This window comes from Amblyomma americanum, chromosome 8 (genome assembly GCF_052857255.1).
Source record: "Amblyomma americanum isolate KBUSLIRL-KWMA chromosome 8, ASM5285725v1, whole genome shotgun sequence".
NCBI classification, from domain to species: Eukaryota; Metazoa; Arthropoda; class Arachnida; order Ixodida; family Ixodidae; genus Amblyomma; species Amblyomma americanum.
Window position 1 is genome coordinate 58574849 of NC_135504.1, and position 26278 is coordinate 58601126.

The window sequence follows — 26278 nt, forward strand, 5'->3', positions numbered from 1 at the left end:
TGTATGAAAGCGCGTGGCGTGCGCTTACCTTCACACAAAGCCATGTATGAGCAATGTGCAAGAACTAGTGCTTCGGCAAAGTGTCACCGCCGTCAAGCGGAATGTGATGATCTTTACGATAAGGAAAGATGTCAAGATTGGATAACCTTGCTTTTTGTTTAAAAGAGCTTTCGCTCGTTTTGCTAGGTTAAGCCGGGTTGAACCACAGCTAAATTTTTAAATGGCTGCGATAAATAATACACTGCGTGACTGTGACTATATGACGGGATTCGTTCACTAAAACCGCGCGAGATGCATATTAAAGAAACATTGAGATGAAATTCTAGTTGTCCTGCTTAGATTGACTATAGGGCATTCTAACGACAAATAGACAACTGTCATCGAGAACGAACGTTTTTATAAACAGGCCGATTTCAATAAAAGGGACAGTTGCTCGTAGTGTCCCTTCAAACTGCCAGCGACGGTAAGCAGCGCCCTGCAGGCGATTAAGGAGATCTAGAAAGGCTGCAAGTCCCTCGCCAGTTTTCAGCGCCTGTCTTCGAAAACGTTAACTGTTGTTGCTTATATCGGTGCAAGCTTACAAGGGTCAAAGTTGCGGCGATTTTATAGACCGTTTACAGCACACAGTTCTTCAGTTTGAGACCAGATGGCGCCACACGCTTGCTGAGAACACGGCGCCATTACGGGCCTCGTGAGTCACCGGCATGCACGCCTGGACGCAGCAGTGGAAATATCGCGGGCGGCTGCGAATGTGTTCTTTCTACGATGTAGAAAGGTCGAGGAAATACGTGCTGTGTTGTGGATTGCAGGAATTGCGACAGAGAGTTAAAGGTGCGGGATGCGATCGTTCGCGAGCTTCATGTAACCGAACTGTACAAGGACGTACTGCCCCTGTTCGCAACCGTTCGCCATACACCCTTTCCGAACGGCGCGAAGGCAACAAACCCGTTCGCCAGCGCCAGATAGCCGATATAGAAAGAAAGGTTTCGATCTTGGAAAATCTGCGAGGGTTAAGTGCACAACATAGCCGCATGAACAAGCTGTTTTACCACTGAAGCCGTCACTTCGTGCTTTCATTTGCTCTGCAGTTGCGTCTGCGTGTGTAGCGAGACCCCATTGCTCGTAAGTTAAGGAGTGCGGCCATTAGTAACAGGAGCGCTCGTGGCCGAATTAGGAACAGAGCTACATTTTTGTTTCTGTCTGTTGATTCCAACATGACATGCAACAAGCGTGACCTTTGCTGAACCTACATCATGACGCCAGCTGTGCGTATACAAGCGATTGAAGCTGAAACGTGAAAATTGTGTGTCACAGGCGGTGCAAACGAATCGCGCGCGGTTCATTCGGGGACCCCTGACGACCATTTACCGGCCGCACATGTGCAAAGTCGCGGAGAGAACTGCAAAAAACTGTATTTGTTTCTTTTTTTATAACCCTTCCGCTTCGTGAACACAGGCAATCAAAGTCCTTATAAAAAACACAAAAAGAAAGTGTCTATCGCACTGCAAACAGCGACGGCTTTTAAACTGGCTCAGCGCCCAACTTCGTGGCGTCAAGACACTTTGCAAGCGTCATCTATACATACCGTAGAAAAGTCGGCTCTCGACTGCAAAGCCCAAAGAGAGGCCCCAATCCGCGCATGCGCAGGTCACGTAGGGGGCGGAGGAGGTCGGCGTAGTGGTCACAGTGGTCGGCGACCGGCGAGGCCCGAGGACGGATTCGTGCCGCCCAGGCTGCTACCACCGCCGGCTCAGCAGCGACTGCCGGTCGCCGTCCCCGGTCCAGGAGTGGACATCGTCTGAGAAACACTGCCTCCAGTGGCAACAGCAGCAGCAGGCGGCGTCGGTCCGGTCCCCGTGCAACCCGGGAACCTGCGGAGGCATCGCCATGGCAACCCGCAAGAGACCTCCCGGCTACGGGGGCTACCTCGGCTCGTACCACCGGTACCGCGAGTGAGTAGACAAGGCCGCAGGGTGGCCATTTGTCGTACATGAACAAGTAGCACCGATGTTGTCCATGTTATGTTCATTTGTTTCGGGTGGAAACGATGACCAGACGAACAGTATGTTCTTAACTGCTCTTAGGGATGACGGCCACGTTCACACATCGTCTTCGCCTCTTGCCCGTCCCTAAGCGCAGTTCAGTGCACCTTGTCTTACCACCAGCTAGCCTAACAGTAGAGAAGAGCGTTCCTGCAGTCTCTCGCGGAGCAAAGGAAGGGAAACTTTAAAGCAGGCACTGAGTTAATTCACAGATAATTCTTGCCGTCGAGCGCACCCTGATAGACATCCGAACCGTGCGGGCACAAGCATCTACTCATAGCAAAACAGCAGCGCTGATATTTAACTTCATTTGCTCCGCAGCATACTGCTCGAGCGCTCTAGGCAAGCGTGCTCAGTTCCGTACTATTTTGACCATCTTCAAATAGTTGATGGGAAAATTATCAGCAAGGGCAAATTAGTTACAGTTGGTATACGTTCGATTTATAACTGCTTTTTGGTGTGGATTTCACTGTAACCGACTCGCACCTAATAATCCAATTCAGGAGTTTTCACGAGTGTGGAGTAAGCATATTGCTCAGGGTCAAATGCCGATGAATTTGGTACACTCATTGGAACCTAATACTCCGTTTCATACATAACAGGCAACGCTGCAGAGGCTGCGAAAGTAGTGCGCCTGCTATTACAGCTTAAAATTTGCGTCAGTTACCTTCGAGGATTCATCTTAAGGTCTACGTCATAAAATTGTGCGAACCGTGTGATTGTAGCCGTGTTTTGGTGGTGCACGTCTTTTTTTGGATGCCCGTGTGCTAATGCGCAGAAAACAAAATAATAAAGCCCGCAGACCACACACATTGAGAAAAAATTCTGCGGTATGTATACGCAGAACTAGATAACTGCGGGGAGATTAAATGTTTGCCCCGTAAGCCCGAAACGTTTGTGCTAACTTGTCAAACAATATGTGAGCTGTGTCCTTCGGACGCCAATAAGAATCGCCTTGCCTGCCTTGAGGTTTTTCAAATTCTGATTCGTTAAAAGAAAACATTCTCCGCAAAAGTAAAAAAAAAATTACGCTCGAGTAGAAAACTTCGACTGCGTGTAGTTTGCATGCATGGTTATAACAGTAAATCCTTGTGGACATGCGAAACCCTTTCCAGATTCAAGCAATCTTGGATCAGATTTCCTATTTGGTGCAGCCGTACGCCTATAAAAACTACAATTTCCCGAGCGTGCGATATACCGGTGAAGAAACATTCTAAACAAGCCGTTTCATTTTGATGAGTTCTTGGTCATTTCGGTTGCAGATTTTGGCCGCGATGTGGTGCGAAAGCATAAATTACGTTTCAAAGCCTGAGCGCAGTTTCACGCAGCGAAATTTTGACTCAACGACGGCCTCTTTACCGTTGGAAAAATGCTGTTCTTGTACCATTGTTTTTTTCATCGCAGCGCAGTGACTAAAACGGAGAACAGAATAAGCGCTTCAAGACATAAATCGGCCCCGCCATGGTGGCTCAGTGGTTAGGGCGCTCCGACTACTGATCCGGAGTTCCCGGGTTCGAACCCGACCGCGGCGGCTGCGTTTTCATGGAGGAAAAACGCTAAGGCGCCCGTGTGCTGTGCGATGTCAGTGCACGTTAAAGATCCCCAGGTGGTCGAAATTATTCCGGAGCCCTCCACTACGGCACCTATCTCTTCCTTTCTTCTTTCGCGCATTGGCTGCGTGTGGCCCGGGGAACGACGGGTGCGTCACGGAATCGCGACGAGTGATGAGTGCGCGCACTCGTGAGCGAACTTTGGTGAGCCTCTGTGCATTCCTCGAACACACGGGCTTGACGTCCCGTCTGTTCTCCGTCAGGTAGTTACACGCAGTGACCGAACGCTCCGCGAGTTCTACCTTGAACGATTAATAACTGAACGCCCCACTCCAGTTGTAACCTACACAGTGCTGTGCGCGTGTGTGATTTAATTCCTCTAAAATGAACTAATCACGCGCACAACCTGGACACATTACTTATTGTGTAAATAATTTGTACATATTACTTCTCCCCCTGTCCTCTATTCCTGTCCCCTCACCTCTTTCATTTCATTTCTCCATTCTGCCTGCTGTCCTTTATTTCCGCTGCCCCAGCTCAGGTGCTTCAGTATCGATGGCAGATGCCGGGGCTAGCAAAAATCTTTTCCTTCCTTTTTACTATTATTTTAATAAAACCACTACCACCACCATCCCTCCTTTACCCCTTCCCTTACGGCGCGGTTCAGGTGTCCAACGATTTATGAGACAGATATTGCGCCTTTTCCTTTCCCCAAAAAAAACCAATTAAGACATAAATCGTCCTCCACTACGGCACCTCTTTCTCCCTTTCTTCTTTCACTCCCTCCTTTACCCCTTTCCTTACGGCACGGTTCAGGTGTCCAACGATATATGAGACAGATACTGCCCCATTTCCTTTCCCTAAAACCAATTATTATTATTATTAAGACATAAATCGCCGTAAACTTGGACACCCGCCAATTTAGCAAGAATAGCTTCGTCACTTTTAGACATTACTGCATTACTAATGCAATCGTTTGTGTATAAATGAATATTGGAGAGCTTAGCTGAGAAGTCGTTGATAACAAGTTTAACACAGACGGGAGCTCCGAAGAAGGGCTTGCGGAACGTATGAGATGGGGGACGAGCGATAGCCCAAATATATTTGGTGGGAGTTTGCTAAGGAGTTACATATCCAATCAAGTTCAATGTAGCTTAGGTTTGCGGGTGCAGGGTTTAGAGGAAAATTTTTTGGTCGCTTTTGAAATTGAGACTTTTTTTGAAGAAGCTGGGCATCACACCAAAATGGTTTAAGAAAACTGTTCTGGGAGTATATAATGAACTAATCAAGACTGGGAAAAATTCATGACGCGCTCCATTAATTGTGACCCATCTCTGGACCCAACTGTGGCCCATCTCTACCAGGCGCTTTGCTTCTCGTAGAGATGGGCCGGCAGTACTGGACCAAAAACGGGCATCATTTTTTTTAAAACTCGAATGACCTCCCATACCTTCCAGTCTTGTGAACCAAACCACATTATGCCAATGCCGGAGTACCCGGGTACGAACCCGACCGCGGCGGCCGCGTTTCGATGGAGGCTAAACGCAAAAGGCAACCATGTGCTGTGCGTTGTCAGTGAACGCTAAAGATCCCCAGGTGGTAGAAATTGTTCCGGAGCCCTCCACTATGGCACCTCTTTCTGTCTTTCTTCTCTCAGTCCCTCTTTTACCCTTCCCTTACGGCGCGGTTCAGGTGTTCGCCGGGATGCGAGAAGTTACTGCGCCATTTCCTTTACCCCAATAAAACCAATCAATCATGCTAATGAAGCCGCCGTTGTGGCTGAGTGATTAGGGCGCTCGGCTGCTAGCCCGAAAGACGCGGGTTCGATCCCGGCCGCGGCGGTCGAATATAGATGGAGGCGAAATTCTAGAGGCCCGTGTGCTGTACGATGTCAGTGCACGTTAAAGAACCCCAGGTGGTCGAAATTTCCGGAGCCCTTCACTACAGCGTCTCTCATAGCCTGAGTCGCTTTGGGACGTTAGACCCCTAAACCAAGCCAAAACCAAAGCCCAATCATGCTAATGGCGGAACTCTGTTTCCAAGGGCATAGAAGGTTAGAAACAGCGCAAAAGGACGAGGACAGGAGGTTAAGAAACAAACACGACACCACGGGCGTTGTTTTGCGCAGTTTATAACCTTCATCAAAAATAAACCAACAGCCCGCGAGAAAGTTCTACGAAGGGTAGAAGTTCGGGTGAGTTGATTGTTCATGATAAGAATATACTTACAGCACGAAATGACAGACGAACAAGAGGACCGCTGTGCGTGGTTCAGTTCGTGTATTCGCCTGCCCTTTCGTGCTGTGACATTCTTGACACTTCACCGCTTCTCAAACGACAAGTGCGGATGACAGCTGGACTGATGCGCGCTGTGGCATGAATGCCATTGCCAATCAAAGACGAGGGCGGACCCATTGTTGGAACGCACAGCGCGACTTTGTCGTTCGCTCAAAATTTATTCGCTATTGAAGGGGAAACGCTCTAGAGGTTGTTGAATTTGAAAGAACATCCGCACAATTGTCGGCACACGCCGTTCACAGTTGAATGAACCTTCAAGAGTATTCAGACTCACCTAAGCCGCTGGGCGCGTTTTCTCGAAGGCGGCTCGAGTCTAACGTGAATACAGGTCTGGTAACGAGCTGTCTGAGGTTTTTTGTGTGGTTGAAAAAAAAAAAAAGCCTCGACGTGACCGTCCTCGTAGCTGTCTTCCTTGGTTACATCGCCCAAACGCTGATCAGTCCTGCCCCCTAGTGCAAGCCAAAGAGACTTAAAAACAAACAAAAAGGGCGAAACTTTTTTTTGCCTTGCCGTTTTTTTTATTCCTTTTTGTTCGCCACTTCTACGTACACAGTGAAGCCCAAATTGATGTGACAGCAAGAAATGCTGCCGTCCCCTCGCTACTCCTCTGTACCGAAAGATTTCATAGTTTCCAGATTGTTGACTCAGTTTTTCTGATTTCTGTTTCCATCGCTTGATTTGATTTCTTTTCCCCTTTTACGGACTGTCAATCTTGCCTGTATACGCACATATCGCACGTCGCCAGTCCCTGACACCGCGGGAACTTCCAATAAAGCGTCTACGCGCTTTCATCTTCTGAGCCGGTGTAGTCTGCCCCTCTTTTATTTGCCCCCCCCCCCCCCCCCCCACCACCACCCACAACCACCGTTGGCGCTATATTGCTTCGTCCTTGATGAAACCGGCGGCCTTGGCGTTGTGACGGACAGGCTCTGTATAGCGGCCAGGAGGGACAGCGCTGCAGTCTATATACGCACGCACACTTGACAGACAGGATTTCCCCCTTTCCTCCTACTGGGATGCGCGTTCCTTTTCTGCTCGACATTGCCAACGACATATAGAAAAGTGCACTCGGGACTGGAGGAGGAACATAACAAAGCCTACCTGACCTGCACACACCATGACAGGCACCCCCGGAAGAGTTCGGACAGGCCCCCTTGCTTTTCATTCCAGAGCCGGCCTCTGCTCTCGTTGACTTTCTTTACGGCGTCTCTCATAGCCTGAGTCGCTTTTGGCAAGTTAAACCCGATAAAACTAAACTTACTTGCTTTACGTTGGCTAATAATAATAATAATAATAATAATAATAATAATAATAATAATAATAATAATAATAATAATAATAATAATAATTGGTTTGGGGGAAAGGAAATGGCGCAGTATCTGTCTCATATATCGTTGGACACCTGAACCGCGCCGTAAGGGAAGGGACAAAGGAGGGAGTGAAAGAAGAAAGAGGTACCGTGCTGGAGGGCTGCGGAATAATTTCGACCACCTGGGGATCCTTAACGTGCGCTGACATCGCACAGCGCACGGGCGCCTTAGCGTTTTTCCTCCATAAAAACGCAGCCGCCGCGGTCGGGTTCGAACCCGGGTACTCCGGATCAGTAGCCGAGCGCCCTAACCACTGAGCCACCGCGGAGGGTTTACGGTGGCTGCCGAAAGTTTAATTGGCTGCCCAACTTTCTTTTAATGTCGCCTTCTGTCCCAGTAATTATACAACCAATAAGAAAAGACGTCAGTAGATTGACGTGAACGCGCCCGATCTCAAGCCAGAAGAAACCCTGGTACTCCGGCTCGTCTACTGAGCAGGGGTACCCGGGTTCGATCCCGGCCGTGGCGGCCGCGTTTCATAAAGTAAAATAATCCACCGTTGCCTCACGATTAAAAGTGATTTCCCGGAAAGCTGTACTTTTTTTTACGGGATAGCGTATACAGCTCGTTCGGTCGGAAAGCCGTCGGCGTAGTCGGCACTACGTGTCGGAAATAATCGGGGGCTGCGTAAAAAATATTGTGTCATGGTAATCTGTGGTTATAGTGATTTATGATTAATTGGCGTATAATAGGCGATGACGACTTAATGAAATTTAAATTAATTGATGAATTAAATAAATGGCAAAATTGTAACACGGGGTTCAAAGGTGAAAAATGCTCAGAATGAAAAGACAATGTATGATTATGCTAATTAAGAAAATTTACATTCTGTGATTGATCAATAAAATATTTGTAATAATTGAAAAAAGATGAAAAAATGCGTTTAAAGGTGTCAAAATGCTCAGAATGGAATGCCGATGCTAAGTATCGGTATATATCGTCGCCCTTGAAATAGCATAGGAATAGCATAGGAAGCAGCATAGGAATCCTTCAACAGCTGACAGCTATAAAGCAGATGTTAAGAGTACTCCCCTTGAATATTACGCATTTAAATCTTTCTTTTTCGGCTATTACATAGCTTGCTTCTCTCGCAGCATATCACTGGCGAGTTACACTAAAAACTAAGGAGTGGCCACAAATGCTGTAGCAAGGCAAGCCCAATTAAAGCATTCAGTTCTCCTTCGGGAGGTCTGAGGCGGACAAGATATGGGAGGCTGTGCTTTTGTGTAACGTGCGGTTCGACAAGTAGGTAGCTTTAAGAATTAATTTTCATTCTTTTCTTCTCCTGATAATCTTCGTCGTTGGTCCGGACCTGTGACAAGTAAATGGCCTAGCTATATGCACGTACTCCATCGCAACTTCCAGTGCCTATCTACAGATGTGCCTCACTACATCGAGCGAGGGTTTGTTGCCTCTGGACGCGTAGCACTAATTATGGATCCTCCTCCGCAGGCACCGAGGCGGCACGTACAGCTCTGGCCTGAGCAGTCGTCGCGCCGTGGACCGCCGTTTCCTCTCCGTGTACATGGCGCTGGTGTTTCTGCTGCTCTTCGGTTGCCTCTTCCTCACGCAGCTGGTGTCCGACGCGCCCAACCGGGTCCTGGACCCGCTGGAGCCAGGAATCCTCGACAGCCTCTTCCAGGTATGCGCATTATTGCCGAGTGTTGGGCCACAGAGTGCCTCCTCAGAAGGTACCAGGGTGCAGTAAGGACGCATTCATAAGAAAGACGTGGCTGACCCCAAGTCGGAATATTAGACGCAGGTGAGACGCCTAGCCTGCACAGGCCATCTTGAGCAATCGATGACACTGAGTGGCGACTCCGTGGTCCCGAGCTAGAGCTCCTAGTCCTGGAAAGTTACCTATACCGCGGCCTTGTGACGAAAGGTGAAGGTTTAGAAAACCCCAGACGGTCAACATAGCCAAGCCTCTGCTGATATGGACCTGTCCTCTGCTATAGTCGGTTGCAACTCAGGACCGCAGCGGCTTTTACCACATCTAAGGACCCCCTTCCAGCCATTGGAGTCAGCCGATTCTCAAGACCCTGCTAGCGTGACAATGCAGGGAGCGGCTCCACAATGGAGAGAGAGAAGTCTATCCCCGACCTTAGAGGGAAGGGTTATCCCTTCTCATCTACCATTGCCTGTTTTGCCGCAGTAGCAGGGTGATGAGAATCGGCCGACGCCATTGGCAAGAAGAGGGTCCTTTCACTGTGAAAAGCCGCTGCGTTCTGTGACCAGAGCAGGGCCTCGGGGCCTTGTTGAGCTTTATAAGGATGAAACTCAGTGGCGCTCCCGGCACTATTTCAAACAGGGCCCGCCCCACACACATCCTTGACAAAACAACAACAGACGACCTGCATGGCGACAACTCCAGGCTCTCACCTTTCCCTCCCCAGCGCTACTTGCGTTTTTCTTCCCTTCAACTCACACCACCGAATGTTCCCTCTGTGGGGCCACGATAGCCACATTCGACCACAATGTGTTCATCTGCAGAAAACTGCAGCCACCGCACCAATGGGCCCTAGTGGACTCGGAGGGGGTGGGAGGTCGTGGTCTCCAGCTCCGACCCGGCCTCGCAACTGAGGCTTGTGTAGTGGGCGGAGAAGGTCGCCGTCAGGCACGGGCTGCCGGCCACCACCCACGACCAGGAGGCAGCCCACATCTGAAATTGTGAACAATAATGGCTCCGCCAATAATAGAGTTTTTCACCACCTCTAATCTTGCCCAAGAAAAGAGGCTCGCACCGATGTACGAGCACAAGCACTACAATCAGAGCTGCGTAAATTCGTGGTTTCTAGCTATTTATGACATATAGAGGCCTCTGCCTTTCACAAAACTGTGCCAATTTCCAGCAGCGAAGTCTGTTTAAACTGTAGTAGGAAAGAATTTCGCGGCAGAAGTTGTTCTCCGGTGACATACTGGTTGAGATGGAAAAAAATCACGTGGAGAATCTGATGAGACAAGAACAAAAAGAATGCAAAATTGAGATTGAGATCAGGACAGTATAAAAGGCAGTGATCTTTGTGGAGTACTTCTTATAGTTGACAGATTCAGAGTTCAAAGATGATTTTGCAGAACAAAGATTTGTTGAAGTAAGACGTACCACATTGCGAGCAGACGGTGAATAAAGGGAAATGAACATTATATATATAATTTTTTTAAAAGGCAATGGCGTGAAAGACGTGGACGAAAGAAGACTAAAGTCGGGACGAGCCCTGAAACATTTGGCTAAACATTAGGGTTACCTTGCATTCCAATCTCAAAACGGGGCTTTAAATTTCAACGTTTAGGCCATAGTACCTCACATACTCGAGCTCGTGTGAAATATTCAAGAGAAAGAAGTGATCGCATTGAAAACAAAAGAGGATTAGCGTTTATTTTATGGAGGCAAGGAGGTGTTGCTATCCAAGCGGTCCTCTACTGGGGTGGCCCAACGGGGGACACAGCCACCTCAGTCCTGAATTTGGACGCAGATCACTCACGTAGGCATGTTCCTTCCCCTCCAACCAGACATCCCTGACCATGGCTAGATTCACCCTGACTATATAGCTCACACACAGCTGATGTGCTGGTGAACATACAGCGCGAAAACATGTCTCCAACCTCCAACTCCATGGAGAAGACTGCGGAGGTATGTTCTGTCCCACCATCCCGACTTTCTTCCACTGCTGGCAACAGCACACGGACAGACAAGGACTTCACAAAATGGAATCACTACAGATGGACACCAATGCGAAACAGTCACCAGACAAGTATTAGGTGTTCTGTATAGTCGAACCTCACTATAACGAAGTTGAACGGGTCCGGCAATTACTTCGTTATAGGCGTAGCTTCGTGGTAGCCCGTGCTGATCGAGCTTCCAAGGGCAATAGTCATTCCTTCGTAATGTCCACTACTTCGCAATAAATCGTTTCGTTATAACGAGGTTCGACTGTATCAAGTTACAGATGGCGGAATGTGCAGATTTTAAACTTTGTCATGTAAAATTTTTATTCCTTTTCTGTTGTTTGTACTGCAGGACGAGAAGGCATACATATGCATCGGTATTGAGTAGCGCTTTGTCTCAATACAAACGTTGGCCAGCTAGCCAGGCCAGAAGACAAAAATTCTCCACAACCGTGTATACACGTCTTCACAGTCTGGCGACGAGGGCCACCGCGACGGCGGCCTGTTCCCGGGCGGCACCGAGGGCTCCGACCTTCCGGCCGACGCCAACATGAGCACGCTCGTCGAGTTGGCCGAGGCCAGGGGCGACCGCTGGCAGCGGGTTCGGCGCACCAACGACCGCTTCTACGTGTTCTCGGCCTACCTGGACGCCAGGCGGGTGCGCATGATCCGCGTGATCGCCGCGGCTCGAACCCGCCTGACGGACCGCGTGGTGTGCCGCATCTTCTGGCGCACCATGAGCGACGACGAGTCCTTCCAGTCGGCCACCGTGCTCGCCTCCAACAAGCTGATCCGCGAGAACTGGAACCTGCGCTACTCAGCCTTCTTCCTGCTCTGTCCGCTGCCCGCGGGCATGACCGGAGAGACGCCCCTGTGGGTGGCCGTGCAGCGGCTCAACGACCGCAGCATGCCGCGCAACCTGCTGGCCGTCCACCGCCGGGATGACGACTCGGCCCTGGACAGGCTGCCCGAGGAGCGGGAGCTGGCCGTCTGCGTCAAGCCCATCCACTACGAGTACAACAAGGTAGGGTGGTATGCGGGTGTACAACACACTCAGCTGCGGGCTGCACCTTTACAAGAATTTCTTTAGACTGTCTATAGACTGTCCATAGATACCTGTCTACAAAGACTATAGACTATAGACAAACCCTAGACAACAGTCTAGAGGCAATAAGAATTTTATAGATAGCCTATAGATTGATGGCCATACACATTTAGTAGACTTCTGTCTATGGACAGTGTATAGACTATGAATAGACAGAAATATCTATAGGAAGGCATAGTCTATTAGAACTATAAAAACTGTCTATAGATCATTTTTGTAAGGGTGCGGTCCTCCTTGTTGAAGGTCCTTGAAGCACGTGCAGTCGGAATCAAAACTCTCAACCCCCCTTCCCCTGCTCACCAGGGTCTCGGCCTCTGAAGTGCATCGTGAGGTGGCGCCAGCATGCAGCGCGTCAGGGTTCTGAAGCTGTAAGGGAGTGAGGTGGCGGAGAGGTGAAGAGATCAAAGACTTGTGACCGCGACTGTAGGTAAACCACAGTGGTGGCCTGATCGTTTGAGCATCCGCGTCGTGTGCGAGTGGTGTCGGGGTTCGGTCCCCAGTGCCGCCGGGTGCCCACATCTTTTCCAATGGGTACGACCTTTCCCCTGGCCTGGTGCTCGGCTTCTCTGTGGAGGTGATGTGCTTGAAAAAAGGGTCTGTGACCCCACTTTGAATAACCAAAATACACTGTTCCACGCCACTATTAGGCCTCAGCTGCCCTTGAACCGTTAAAAAAATTGGCTCTGGTTTAGCTGTGGTCAAACCTGGAGTGACGCGATAGCTACAGCTGGCCGAGTGAAACTCGCTCAGTTGAATTGCATAGTCAGTCTTTCACCACTCCGTTTCGCTGGACGTTCCTCCTTCATCTTCGTCCCTGGATGTGGATTCACTCCCCCCCCTCCCCCGCTTTTCACCTCTCCACCCCCCCCCCCCCTCTGTTTCGCCGATGCGCCGCGCCGCTGGCAGCTGCTCCGCACCACGTAACCAACTATGTGACCAACCTCGTGACCAGCCACGGCGCTGCCACGGTGGCCACGGCGGCTCCATGCTGAAGGCTCGAAATGCTAGCGTAATGTAGCTATCGCTACAAAGAAAAAGCCGTCATCATAAAGAACGTACGTGAAACGTACACCAGCACTACCTTCCGAATGGAAGCTGGTGGTAGTGGTTTTATTAAAAATAATAGTAAAAAAGAAGGAAAAGATTTTTGCTAGCACCGGCATCTGCCATCGATACTGAAGCACCTGACCTGGGGCAGCGGAAATAAAGGATAGCAGGCAGAATGGAGAAATGAAATGAAAGAGGTGAGGGGACAGGAAGAGAGGACAGGAGAGAGTAATATGTACAAACTGTTTACACAATAAGAAATGTGTCCAGGTTGTGCGCGTGATTAGTTCATTTTAGAGGAATTAAATCACAAACGCGCACAGCACTGTGATGGTTACAACTGGAGTGGGGCGTCCAGTTATTAATCGTTCAAAGTAGAACTCGCGGAGCGTTCGGTCACTGCGTGTAACTACCTGTGTTCGAGGAATGCACACAGGCTCACCAAAGTTCGCTCACGAGTGCGCGCACTGCCCTGCGGCCACAATAGCGTCTTGATGGAGTCTGGTAGTATGCCCTGTGCCCTATAGGCCGCGAGCATATCGCGACGAGCATCGGCGAACGCGGCACAGTGAAGGAGCAGGTGATCTAGTGTTTCAACTGCACCGCATCCGTCACACACATCACTCGTCGCGATTCCGTGACGCACCCGTCGTTCCCCGGGCCTCACGCAGCCAATGCGCGCGAGGAGGATCATTGCACGTTGTGACCTTGCAAGTGCGCGACAGCCGAATGGAAGCTACACAATTGGGTATTTGGATAGGTGTTTGTTCCCAGGTGTCCAGGTGGTCACGCGGTCGCGTGGCTGAGGCGCACGTGGCTCAGGAATTTCATCTGGGAAAGGAGGGGAGCTGAGGGCAAAGATGACGCATGCCATCACGTGTCCTGCTCTCGGTGTCAGCTGGAGAGTGTTCGAATGTTGCGTGACCAACAGAGGAACACGCTTCCCAGAAGAGTACTTGCCTCGATTCAAATAAACAGCTGCTACTGCATACACACGACCACTCTTTCGTGCAGTGCGTATTCCGAATTAGCCAGTGGTGTGACTGTTTTTTCTTTGCTTAAGCCCCACTGAAAACCAGCACAAGAAGGAGATATGGCGCGGAGGGCTTTCGGCACTGTCCAGTACTGCGGCAGCTTTGCGCAGAGGCAGTGTCGCATCCCATGAAGTCTCGACTGAGGAGCGACTATTGCTAGTTGAAAACTTTTCCCAATGCCCCGCCTGGACGACGTGAGATACCGTCGGCCGAGGCAATTTTTGGATGGCCCTCCGGGGCCACATCAACCAAATCAAAAGAAAGAATTGTTGTAGTGTTACCAATAATTATTGTAGTGCTACCAGTAATAATAGCGCTTACAGCTTTATAGTGGGAGGCTCTTTGGGAAGAGGGACCAGGATCGCTACCCAGTGGCGTATAACTTGACAAAGACTAATTCCGCATATTTGGGCAATAACCCATTATCTCTATCCAAACAGCTGCCATAAGTGAACACTGGATCCGAATCGTGAAGAGTCTCTATAGAAGCACTCTAGACGTGACCTTGTGACGTCATCGCAACCTGGGGCTCACAAGCCGCACCGGTGCTAGCCACCTGAGGGTCGTGGCGCATCGCTTAACCGCTGCACAACGCAATGTAGAGAATGACCAGTTCCGCATATATGGACGTTGAGACTGAGCTTAAGTGTCCCCTCCAGTCTTAATGCGAAAGCATTACTTGTCCGTACTCGCAGATGCTACAGAAAATCCCAGCGATGGCAAGGAACTGACGTCATCAAGCGGCCGTATGGCGCGCAGAGCAAGCCGAGCGCGCCACTTCCGGCAATCCTATACATCGTACTGAAATTATGACTCAACCGTTGGTCGAACAGCGCTCCAGGTGGTTTCAAACGATTTCGCGTTGCTTATAGTCTATTTGTGCTATAGTCAAGTTGGAGGCTAGCTTGCGACAAGGATTCGAACCGACGACATATGCGGCTCAGATTGATGCTGTAGACAGACCTGTGCACATTCTATTTCATTCTTCCTGTCAGCAACAGCAGCAGCGATCACTGCCAGACACTTGGGGCGATGGAGGAAGGTGAACATCCTGGCGTAGCCGCGCACCAAGAATCAATGGTCGCGAAGTTTATGTCGTCTTGAAGAAAGCAAGACCTTTAACAAATAAAAAATGGCTACTACTTTGTGTGTGTCAGTATGGCTGTGTATGGAAACCGCCAGTCGCTCGACCACAAGCGTAGCCAGGGAGGTGCAGCTTTCCGCTGTCGATCAAGGTTAACCATAGTTAAACCACCAGCAATTTTATATGCCACTTCCTTCCTACAGGTTTGAGTCCCTCAATGCAGCAGCGCGCTGTAAACACCAGTGGGTGGTGCGTATGCGTGTACCTCGCAGGTGCTTCAGTTTGCGGAGTTCATCGAGCTGAACGTGGCGCTGGGCGCGTCGCACTTCGTCTTCTACAACCACACCGTGGGCCCCGACGTGGGCTGCCTGTTAGAGCGGTACGCCAGCGAGAACCTGGTGACCTTGCTGCCCTGGGAGATTCCCATCGCCTCGCAGCGCGAGATCCGCACCGAGGCCCTGTTCGCGGCGCTCAATGACTGCCTGTACCGCGTCATGTACCGCTTCCGGTGGGTGGCCATGATCGACCTGGACGAGTTCATCGTGCCCTCCGGCAACATCACCATACCCACCATGCTCAAGAGGCTCCAGGAGCGGAACAAGGTGTTTGCCGTAAACTCACTAATCTCGAGAGCCCACGCACGCATGTTCGTGACCCACCTTAGCAGCCCAGCTAATGGTTTCGGGGCGAGACCAATACAGTTACAGTACAATGACTTCCCGGTGGTGCGTTCCAGTCCACTCGAAGCTGGCACTCTCACACAGCTAAGTGCACGTCCGAAATTTTTAGCCCCACGTACTTGTATAAGTAAATTAACATAAAAAGCAAACAGACTTTTCGGAACAGGTTTTATGATTTGCTCCGGAATCGCACTGAAATGAAAGGGTCCAAAACTGAACCGTCTCTATCAGTGCGCTCATTCACCTGCTTTCTTCGAAATGCTTACTCTAGAAGCCTCACTGGAGCACCTTATCATGCAGCACAGTCAGGTTACGTCTGGATGGCGGCGATTTTATTGTGTTGGCTTAATAAGTGAGAGTTTTGAAATTGAGGCCTACCACCTTTGTTTGCCACAACTATAGTACAGCTGGACTGTTGCATTCAGGAATCAGTTTTTCTACATTAGTGTATGCTGTCCTCCAACAGCTTTGACCATTGCACCTTAACGCTTTACCCGCTATCTTCGGAGTGTTCACTGCCGTAATGCTTAACGAAGGCACTCAATAATCTCGCCGTCCTGTGCGCAGAGTGGCCGCGCTGGGGCCTACTCCTTCCGCAACGCCTTCTTCTACCTGCAATGGCCCGACGACCCCGTGGCCGCCAAGGACAAGCTGCCGCTGGTGACTCTGCGCAAGACCATGCGCAAGCTGCACCTTCACGCGCACCGGCAGCGCTCCAAGTGCATCCTGGAGCCCGAGAGCGTCGTCGAGGTGGGCAACCACTTCGTCTGGGAGTTCCTGGCCGGCAAGACGACCGTCAACGTGGCGTCTAGCGTCGCCTTCCTTCACCACTACCGTGTGTGCGAGTTTGGCGGCAACGACTGCGTCAACGCCACCTCGGTGCGCGACACCAAGGTCTACTACTGGAAGCCCCGCCTGCTGGAAGCCGTCGGGCGACGCATGAAGATGCTCCGGCGCAGGGACCTCGCCTGTCCTGGACAGCCGCCCAGGATCAGGCCGGGAGGTGGCAACCGGACGTCGCACACAGCGGCTCCGGTCGTGGCGCCCTCGACGTCGTCGTGACCTCCCCCTCCGTCATGACGTGCGAGGAAAGAGCACGAGTTTTAAGACTGCAACGTCGTTGCAGCTTGTCCCAGCAGGCACCTCAAAGCCCAAAGCGCAGAACCGGACGTCTCTGCGAGTTGCGCCCAGCCGTACCCGGCGCGCATCTTTAAAATCCAGCTTGCTACAAGGCCACGTTACGTAATATGCGCGTAAACTTCGTTCCAGGATAATTTGGAACGAAGTCTGACAAGTCTGGGAATGTTCACGCAACCCGAAGGGCATTCATACTTCAGCGGAAATTGTTTGCGAAAATTAATATCAGCGTCGTCTGCGTCCTTGGAACCAAAGCAGCGATTGTGCTTGGTCGAAAAGAGTGCGCTGTCTGCAGGATGGGCGTGCGTAGCGACGTCAACATCGCCGTGACTGTCTCTAGAAGGAACGTAGTACTGCCTCAGAATGCCGAACGGTGTCCAAATAGACGCCCTTCTAGAGTTGTTCCAAAGCAGGCGTGTTTGGCGCGGCGAATAAACGCTTGCTCCAGTTTTCCTCGAGACAGACGAGCTGGAGGAAAGATGTGGACGAAAGAAACGTGTTCACGGGTGATCAGGGATCACTGCTTCATCCATGTCCCGTGCGCATTGCCAGCGTGAAAACCCAAAGGCCACGTCATCTTTCTTTGTTGTCACAAAGCATTCGGTGCGTAGTATACCCTAGCTGTAGCATTTCCCATCGGCTACGCAGATGCAGCAAGATGCACATGTAATATACAGGGACAGGCAACTCACGATGAAGGCTATCTTTAATGTTAAGAGTTGGCCATGCGCTCGTTCGTGCTGCTGTCTTCCAGGTCCGCGGAGTCAGAGATTTTTTTTATTTATCATCGACCGGTGTGCGAAGGTTGTCCGAGCCACATTGTAAGTGTTGCCAGAAGCGTCCAGCACACTAAACTCTACAACGTATAGTCTTCACCACGTGTCCGCAAGATCAGAAGGAAGCATCGAGCCGCTTTGGCTTCCCGATTCCACGCATTCCGATTCCAGTCGGTTGGAACTTTTGCTCCCGAACTCCTCTGGACCGCTTCGCGAATCTCTGTCCAAGTCGTATCCGTCTCGATCTCGACGGCCCATAGCGACGCGAAGCGGACGTGGAACATTTTATGTTGTTCATCCTCTCATCCATTGTTCTGTTCTTCCGTACGCTGTAGAGGCTAGCGGTCAGCAGGAGGTGATACAGCTGCAACTGTGACGTGCGTGGTTTCTTCAAGCGGATACCGTGATGCGTCGAGTCAGTGCTGTGGTTTCGAGCAAACCGCGACCCTGAGTCCATTGCCGAGTGTTTTTGTGCATGAGTGTGACTGTGCTGCATTGACACACCATACGGATTTCGTGATGTGCACTGGTCCTGCAGGATTGCGGAGATGTGGTTTTATATGTTGGCCGATGGATCGGACTGTAGCGAACGCGCTAATAGTTATTTCCGATACGAAGCCTGTGCCCCATTTTAGAACATTTTTATAATAGAAAACGCCGTCCCGTATGGCCAACTTGTTCCAGCTTATTTTGAGCCCCCCCCCCCCCCCCCCCCGGGAAACTTTCTCCAGAACGTGTGATTGTCTAGTGTTTACTCAGATAGCCGTTTATAAGTGTGACGTCTAGAAAGCTGTGCATATGAGCCGCGGCGAACTTGATTTTATTTGCAGTTTTTCGGAAAAGAACGCGCTTGGAGCCTTCTGTATTCTAGAATTATTTATTTGATTTTATATTCGTTTTTATTCATTTCTTTGTTGGTGTCTTTATTTGAATACGGCACGAGTACTTGACTTCACAAAAATTGATGCATTTACGTAAACGAAGAGCCTATGTAATCCTCGAAGAGAGCCGCAGAATCCTGTCTACGCGATTAATAAGCAACGCAGGAAGCCTAAAATGTCTAGGAGGTCCGTCTTAGCGCCGGTGACCATATTGCGATCCTTTATTTCTTCTTAGGGCTGTTTGTATGCTTGTTCTGGCACTACTAGTATTTACTAAATGTGCTAACTGGGGCAGCCAGGCTTGATGGAAGGGTGGCGCGACAGTTGTGAACCATTTAATTTATGCATAAATTTACTCGTTTGCTGCCAAAAATCACTCCCGTCTGTCATTGGGACCAGAAGAATATCCTGGTCCTGAAGACAGCGTAGTCCTCCGAAGGCTGCTAATCGCTGTTGTTTATTCAGCACAGAGCAGAAAAAACTAGGGGTAACTGTTTCTTTTTTTTTTTGGGGGGGGGGGGGGGGTGTAGGTATATTCGTTATAAATAGCGATGTAGTAAAAGCGGAAAAAACCCGTTTTTTCTTCACTATTAGCTTGCCTGTGACGAAGACTTGTGAAACTCATTATGGGTGTCTGGTTCTCTTAGGTGTTAGAGATGCCACCCGGAGGTGGCTGTGCGTACGGGACCCTTAATTTTTTCTGACAAACGCACCTCTGGCTGAGGGAGGGTTGAGAAGCAATCTTGGTTGCTTTCAGAATGACGCTGAAATATCGTTTCCATTGTACCACTTCCACACGATGCGTCTTCCTTAAAAGTTGTCAGGGTTGCGGACTGTTACATACATGTGCACACCTCTTTTCTGCGCTCTGTACACTCTGGCATCCAAGCAAGCATGCCCACATTTACAAGGTGCGTCCCACAGACGCCCAATTTGGTTCGCCGAAAGCAGCGAGGTTACCTCCGATGTTTCCTTATGTACAGAATAACAGTGTAGAGTTGCGTAGTTCAGTAGTCTCGACAACTAATGTAATCGCAAATGCGAGTTTCTTAGAAATGTGAGCGGAGGTCGATACTTTGTAGCACCTGACGAAACTATGACAGTACTCGGTTCAGCGCGGATCGTACCAGTATAGCCTGGTGCCATCTCTCACGCACACACGTTCCTCCATTAACTGCATTCCAAGACTATCTGGACAGTCACTTAACTGCCGCCCTTACAAAAAGTCTACAGACAGTCTATAGACTTCTTATAGACACTATTGCGGTCTACAGATATTTCTTTTTGTCTATGGATAGTCTGTAGAGTGTATATAGAGAAGTCTGCTAAATGTGTACGGCCATAAGTCTAAACCTTGTCTATAGACTGTCTATAGAAATGTATTACTTAGACTGTTCTCTAGGGTTTGGCTATCCGTAGACTTTTTAGACTGAAGTCTTTGGACAGAAATTTTTGTAAGGGTGGTTACTGCTTCGTTGCAATCGTACGGTCGGCTACAAAAACTTACCGGGGAATAAAGACGCGAAAAAAAGAACTCGCAGCTGGGGGGCACAATCTAGACATGCATGCCATAGAGGAAGGAAAAGGTGCAGGGTAGGCCGTGATTTCACAGTTTGCAAAGCCGGAAGAGATACTACCTCACCATAGTATATCTGCAACGCTTTTTCCGGTCGTTGCCAAGAGCACCCCGACCCACGTGACCTCCCGTACGCTTTCCTCAGGCCGCAGTTGGAGACCTGGAAGGCAGTGAATAGAATAACCTAGTGCACTGTGCCACCTCTCCGATTTTTTCTCTTTCATGGGACCGGCAGTGGCAGGTGCTAGTCTCCGTGCATTTGACACCGCGCATGCGCAAAAGAACCGTCTCTTCCGTTATACGTCTGCGCCAGTACTGTCCGCTATACTAAAACTCGCTGCTATCTACAAAACGAACTGGACAAACCAAGGAAATGTGAAGGTAACGTAAAGAAAAAAAACGCGGCTTGTTCGTTATGTGCAAAGTCTCAGAGCATCTTGTTCCCTCGACACGCCAATGAGAAACGAGTCTCGGCGAAGCGCCATGTTGCGCATGTGCAAATACCCCCTGAGCTCGCAACGCATCAAGAACGCCTTTTCTTGAATTCTTCGACGTCTTCCCTGCGTAATTTTTTTTTGTTACCCTGCGGGAACTCGAGCGGTTCAAACTACCTTCCAACTCCCTCTGCGTGCTGAAAAAAAAAACTGCGCATTGTTAATGGACGGCTTATCGCTCCAGGTACGAATGAAGTCTTCCCGAGATGACGATCAGGCCCGATTCTGGTCCCAGTTGCTTACTTGCCGCCGGTTAATTTTTTGTTTGTCACGTGCAAAAACTGGACGGGATAACTTCCAGTTACCACAGGCTTCTTGCAAACCTAAGCTGTCTCAGTTTCTCAGGGTCAGTTGTATTATGCCAGCCAGTAGTCAACAAGACAACGCCCCACTCTGCAGCCATTCCGGTTCTTTTCTCTCTCATCGCTCTAAACTACAGCGTGCACATTTGACTCAAAACTGTCGACTAGTTCTCGTCCATACTGAGCTCAAACGTTACCATCCAGACAGAAACCAGGTGGTCTAGTGATGTTGGCTCAAACTCGATTAAAACTTTTCATCACATCTCAAGGATATGGTTACGGCGTCGCATACGTCCCTTGCAGCAGTGTTCGCGTTTTAAGTCTTGTTGCCTCCAATAAACGCCCATTTTCTCACTGGACACAGGTCAAAGCTAAATATATTCCACAGGCAAAAGCCATAGGAACCAAAAAGAAAACATGCGGAAAGCTACACGATTTTGTACATCTAGCTGGCACATGGACGGCTGCAGAACCAGCTCCCGGAGGAAATGGTCTCTGTGCGGTTATTAGCGGCCCACCGGCCGCCCGAAGACAGCAACGTCTCCTCTAAAATGGTAATAGACTTGTAGACAATGCAATCCCTACTATCGGCCACCAAGTATGCGCTAACTTTTGTAATATCCGGCGTCTCTTCAAGATTTGCATCAGGCAGCGGTAAAGGTGTGGGGAGAGGGGGGTGGAGTGCGTAATCCCTAATTATAGTTCCTGTAAAAACTGCTGACTATAAATCCCAGAGCGCTTCAGCGCGTTCATGCTGAGACACTGCTGCTTAAGAGGCAGTCGCCAACTGTTAATGCAAATGAATCCGTTGAAGGAAGCGTTCTTGTTGGTAGATTAAACATACAGAAAACGAAGCGAGAAGTTGTATGTCCAAATAAGCGTTATTCCTCTCTAAGCATGCTGAGAGAGCGATAAAAATCTCAACATGCGCATTTCCGCGAGGATACAAAAAATGGGGAAATTGATTGTAAGGTTGTACACCAACTAAACTTGGCCGTGATCTTTAAGGTCCATGGTGTCTGTTCGGAGTACTCTTAAGTGCTGTTTATAAAGTGTGTCCTTTGGTATTATCCTGCAAGTGGACCAAATCAGTTTCGGTCCATAGACTTGACCACTTCGGTCAACAGTGACGCTTTGAAGCCTTACTACTTGGTGCAACTTGTCGCTCGTTTGAAATAAAAAGCAAAGAATTAACCCTCTTGGTCTGCGCACAAAGCGTTAACCTTTAGGCGCAGTCGATCTATTCAGTAAGATAAAAAAGTTACCGTAAAATTCATTCACATTCTTTTTAAGAATAATCAACAAGTTCCATTTACTGAAGCTGAGACGGCTGCTGCTGTTATTTTGACGACGTTCGTTGAGTAAGAGTAAACTGGTTTTGAGGTCTGTAGACAGCAGATTTGAGTTGTTTTGGATCTTGCAGAATGTTTGGAATCGGTTTCTCTACAACGCCGTAGAGTATGGGAGAAGGTCCAAGAAAGCAAGGAAGTTTTAGCATAGGGCTACCATGCTCCGGTGACGCATAGCCAGCCAGGCGGCAGCGCATCTATCTATCTGCTATCTGCGCATGCGCTGTTGGCGGCTGGCTGGCGGTATGATGAATCTTTCCATAGTCGTAGCCAGCGCCGAGGCAGCATAATACGCCCGCTGCGTGTGCTGATTCATGTGCATTCCGTGTCACTTGTGTGCGTGTGTACATCCTGCCTTAACCACGCTCTGTGCGCGCACCGATGTAGTCGGTGGTTACAACTTAGCATTGTGATCGTAATGGAATAAAACAAGCCTCACTGTTCGTACACACGACCGCCCTCTTAATTGTGACGGGGGTTTGGCTCGCGCTAGTACGGCCAAGCGGACACTGGAGTGACGTCCACACCTGGTGCTGCCGGGACTGCCTTGACAAGCCTGACTTCAGACAGAAAAAAAATGGCAGCGGCTTAACTTGGCTAACCCTGGAATTCAGCGAAAAGATTCTGCACACATGGTTACTCCTCAGGTGGCTTCACGTTAGCTCATCGGATGTTCTTAAGGTCAACCCAAAGGTCACCAAATGTCAGTGGTCAAAGGTCAACTAAAGGTCATGGGTTCGACACCGTAACTGTACCACATATGGTCATACACGGCTATCGTTGGTTGGACTTAAGGTTGTTCAAGGTCGTTGTGCTGCCTGCCCAAAGACTGCTTTACGAAGCTATAATGAACTAGAATACTGGTCTACTGGCGCGAACGGGAGGGCACGGGCGTGCTCTTTGGCGTTGAAGCCACCAGACGGCGCCACTGCAACTTTTTATAGCGGCGCCGTCGCTGCTGCTTCAGGAACTTGTGTATGTTTCTCTGCATCGTTGTAACGATGGGGTGCATTATACGCTCCTAGTTAAGAAACCTGCATGCCATTGGCTTCAACTAACTTCAACGTAACCTCCTAGGCACCTTTTTTTCCTCACCGTGCCACTTTGAGCATTTTGGCGATGATGAAAAATCGCATCGCTCTATGTTGTCTCCTACCGACAAAGGGCATTGCGAAATGCTCATAGTTTTGCTGGTGGATGTAATTTGCTTAGGTGCATCTCTTACTTGGCTGATTTTTTTACATGCGACTAATTAGCTACCCTAGCGATACATCTCTGAGGGCACTGTACGAATGATCTCCTAAATAACTTTTCCTGAAGCGGTTCAGCGGCTTGAGAAACGCATTTTATTCACAAAAATTTACCCACGATTAAAAACATTTTCACCCTAACTTTAGGCAAGGCTTGCATATAAGTGCAAAAATTTGTAAAATAAAAATTATAGCAAATCCTGGCTTCCTGGCAGGCATATTCGCAGGCACCATAGAGGGAAGGGTTATTGCTTCTCAACTACCATTGCCTGTTTTGCCGCAGTAGCAGGGTCATGAGAATAGGCCGACGCCATTGGCTGGAAGGGGGTCCTTTCACTATGAAAAGCCGCTGCGTCATGTAACCAGAGCAGGGCCTCAGGGCCTTTTTGAGTTTTATAAGGATGAAACTCAGTGGCGCTCCAGGCACCATTTCAAACAGAGCCCGCCCCACACACATCCTGGACAAAGCAACAACAGACGACCTGCATGGCGACAACTCCAGGCTCGCACCTTTTCCTCACCAGCATTACTTGCGCTTTTCTTCCCTTCTACTCACGCCACCGAATGTCCCCTCCGTGGGGCCACATTCGACCACAATGTGTTTATCTGCCGACAACTGCAGCCACCGGCCCAGTGGGCTCTCGCGGACTCGGAGGGGGTGGGAGGTCGTGGTCTCCAGCTCCGACCCGGCCTCGCAACTGAGGATGGTGTAGTGGGCGGAGAAGGTCGCCGTCAGGCACGGGCTGCCGGCCACCACCCACGACCAGGAGGCAGCCCACGTCTGAAATTGTGAACAATAAGGGCTCCGCCAATAATAGAGTTTTTCACCACCTCTAATCTTGCCCAAGAAAAGAGGCTCGCACCGATGTACGAGCACAAGCACTACAATCAGAGCTGCGTAAATTCGTGGTTTCTAGCTATTTATGACATATAGAGGCCTCTGCCTTTCACAAAACTGTGCCAATTTCCAGCAGCGAAGTCTGTTTAAACTGTAGTAGGAAAGAATTTCGCGGCAGAAGTTGTTCTCCGGTGACACACTGGTTGAGACGGAAAAAAATCACGCGGAGAATCTGATGAGACAAGAACAAAAAGAATGCAAAATTGAGATTGAGATCAGGCCAGTATAAAAGGCAGTGATCTTTGTGGGGTACTTCTTATAGTTGACAGATTAAGAGTTCAAAGATGATTTTGCAAAACAAGTATTTGTAAATGTAAGACGTGCCACGTTGCGAGCAGACGGTGAATAAAGGAGAACTGAACATTATGTATATAAATTTTTTTAAAGGCAACGGCGTGAAAGACGTGCACGCAAGAAGACTAACGTCGGGACGAGCCCTGAAAGTTTGGCTGGACATTAAAGTTTTACCTTGCCTCCCAATCACGAAACGGGGCTTTAAATTTCAACCTTTAGGCCATTGTATCTCACATACTCGAGCTCGTGTTAAATATCCAGGAAGGGAAAGAAGCAATCGCATTGAGAGCTAAAGAGGATTAGCGTTTCTTTTATGGAGGCGAGGAGGTGATGCTTGTTCAAGCGGTCATCTACTGGGGTGTCCCAACGGGGGACACAACCAGACATCCATGACCATGGCTAGATCCACCCTGACCTTATAGCTCACACACAGCTGATGTGTTGGTGAAGATACAGCGCAATAAATTTCTCCAAACTCCGACTCCATGGAGAAGAATGCGGAGGTATGTTCCGTCCCACCATCACGACTCTCTTCCCCTGCTGGCAACACCACGCGGAAAGACAAGGACTTCACAAAGTGGAATCACTACAGAAGGGCACCCCTGCGAAACAGTCACCAGACACGCGTTAGGTGTTCTGTATAGTTGAACCTCGCTGTAACGAAGTTGAAGGGGTGATTACTTCGTTATAGCCGTTGCTTCGGTAGAGCCCGTGTTGATCGAGCTTCCAAGGGGAATAGTCATTCCTTCGTTATGTCCACTACTTCGCAATAAACCGTATCGTTATAACGAGGTTCGACTGTATCAAGTTACGGATATCGGAAGGTGCAGATTTCAAACTTTGTCGTGTAAAACTTTTATTCCTTTTCGGTTGTTTGTACTGCAGGACGAGAAGGCATACATATGCATCGGTATACATATGCATCGTTCCAGTACTGATAAATAAGCTTATCTTGAACAACGTCTGTATTGACACCTGCAATCAGAAAGACATCCGGGACATATGTTTACGATTGTAGTGTTATTTATGTTGTTTGTGCCTGAGAAAGCAGATTAATCACTTGACGCACTTCTGTTTGTGGTATATTTTGAGATCTAGTGGCCGTCTTGCTTGACATGTTTCTTGAGTTACCAGAATGTATATCTTAAGTGCCAAATGTTTTGCGCTTTATTTCGCACGCAAATATTATTCGTGTTCTTTTTTCTTTTTTTTGTCTTGTTTTGTGCACGTGTCCCTCTTCGCTGCAAGCCATGTATACGGGGGGTTCAGGCTGTTTCAAGTGGAAGTTGTTTCCACTTCTTGCCTGAACCAACCCTCATCATTTTGTGATGAAAATAAAACTATTGATTGTTTGATTGATATTGTGTAACGTTTTGTCTCAACACAAACCGTTGGCCAGCTAGCCAGGCCAGTAGACAAAAATTCTCCACAACTGTGTATACACGC

General features: G+C 49.3%; 1 protein-coding gene and 1 non-coding gene across 2 annotated transcripts in view; both read left to right on the forward strand.

Annotated features, from left to right (window-relative positions):
- Positions 1-22838, forward strand: part of LOC144100366 (uncharacterized) — a 60560-nt gene extending 37722 nt beyond the window's left edge. The window contains exons 2-6 of the mRNA XM_077633339.1: positions 1648-1952; positions 8712-8901; positions 11398-11949; positions 15468-15797; positions 16443-22838. Coding sequence (XP_077489465.1) covers positions 1888-1952; positions 8712-8901; positions 11398-11949; positions 15468-15797; positions 16443-16937 — 1632 coding nt within the window. The 5' untranslated portion in view covers positions 1648-1887 and the 3' untranslated portion in view covers positions 16938-22838. The remainder of the gene's footprint in view (positions 1-1647; positions 1953-8711; positions 8902-11397; positions 11950-15467; positions 15798-16442) is intronic.
- On the forward strand, positions 14210-14351 carry LOC144102859 (U4 spliceosomal RNA). Its single transcript, XR_013308241.1, has one exon. It is a non-coding gene; the product is annotated as a U4 spliceosomal RNA (small nuclear RNA).
- Positions 22839-26278: the final 3440 nt, after the last annotated feature.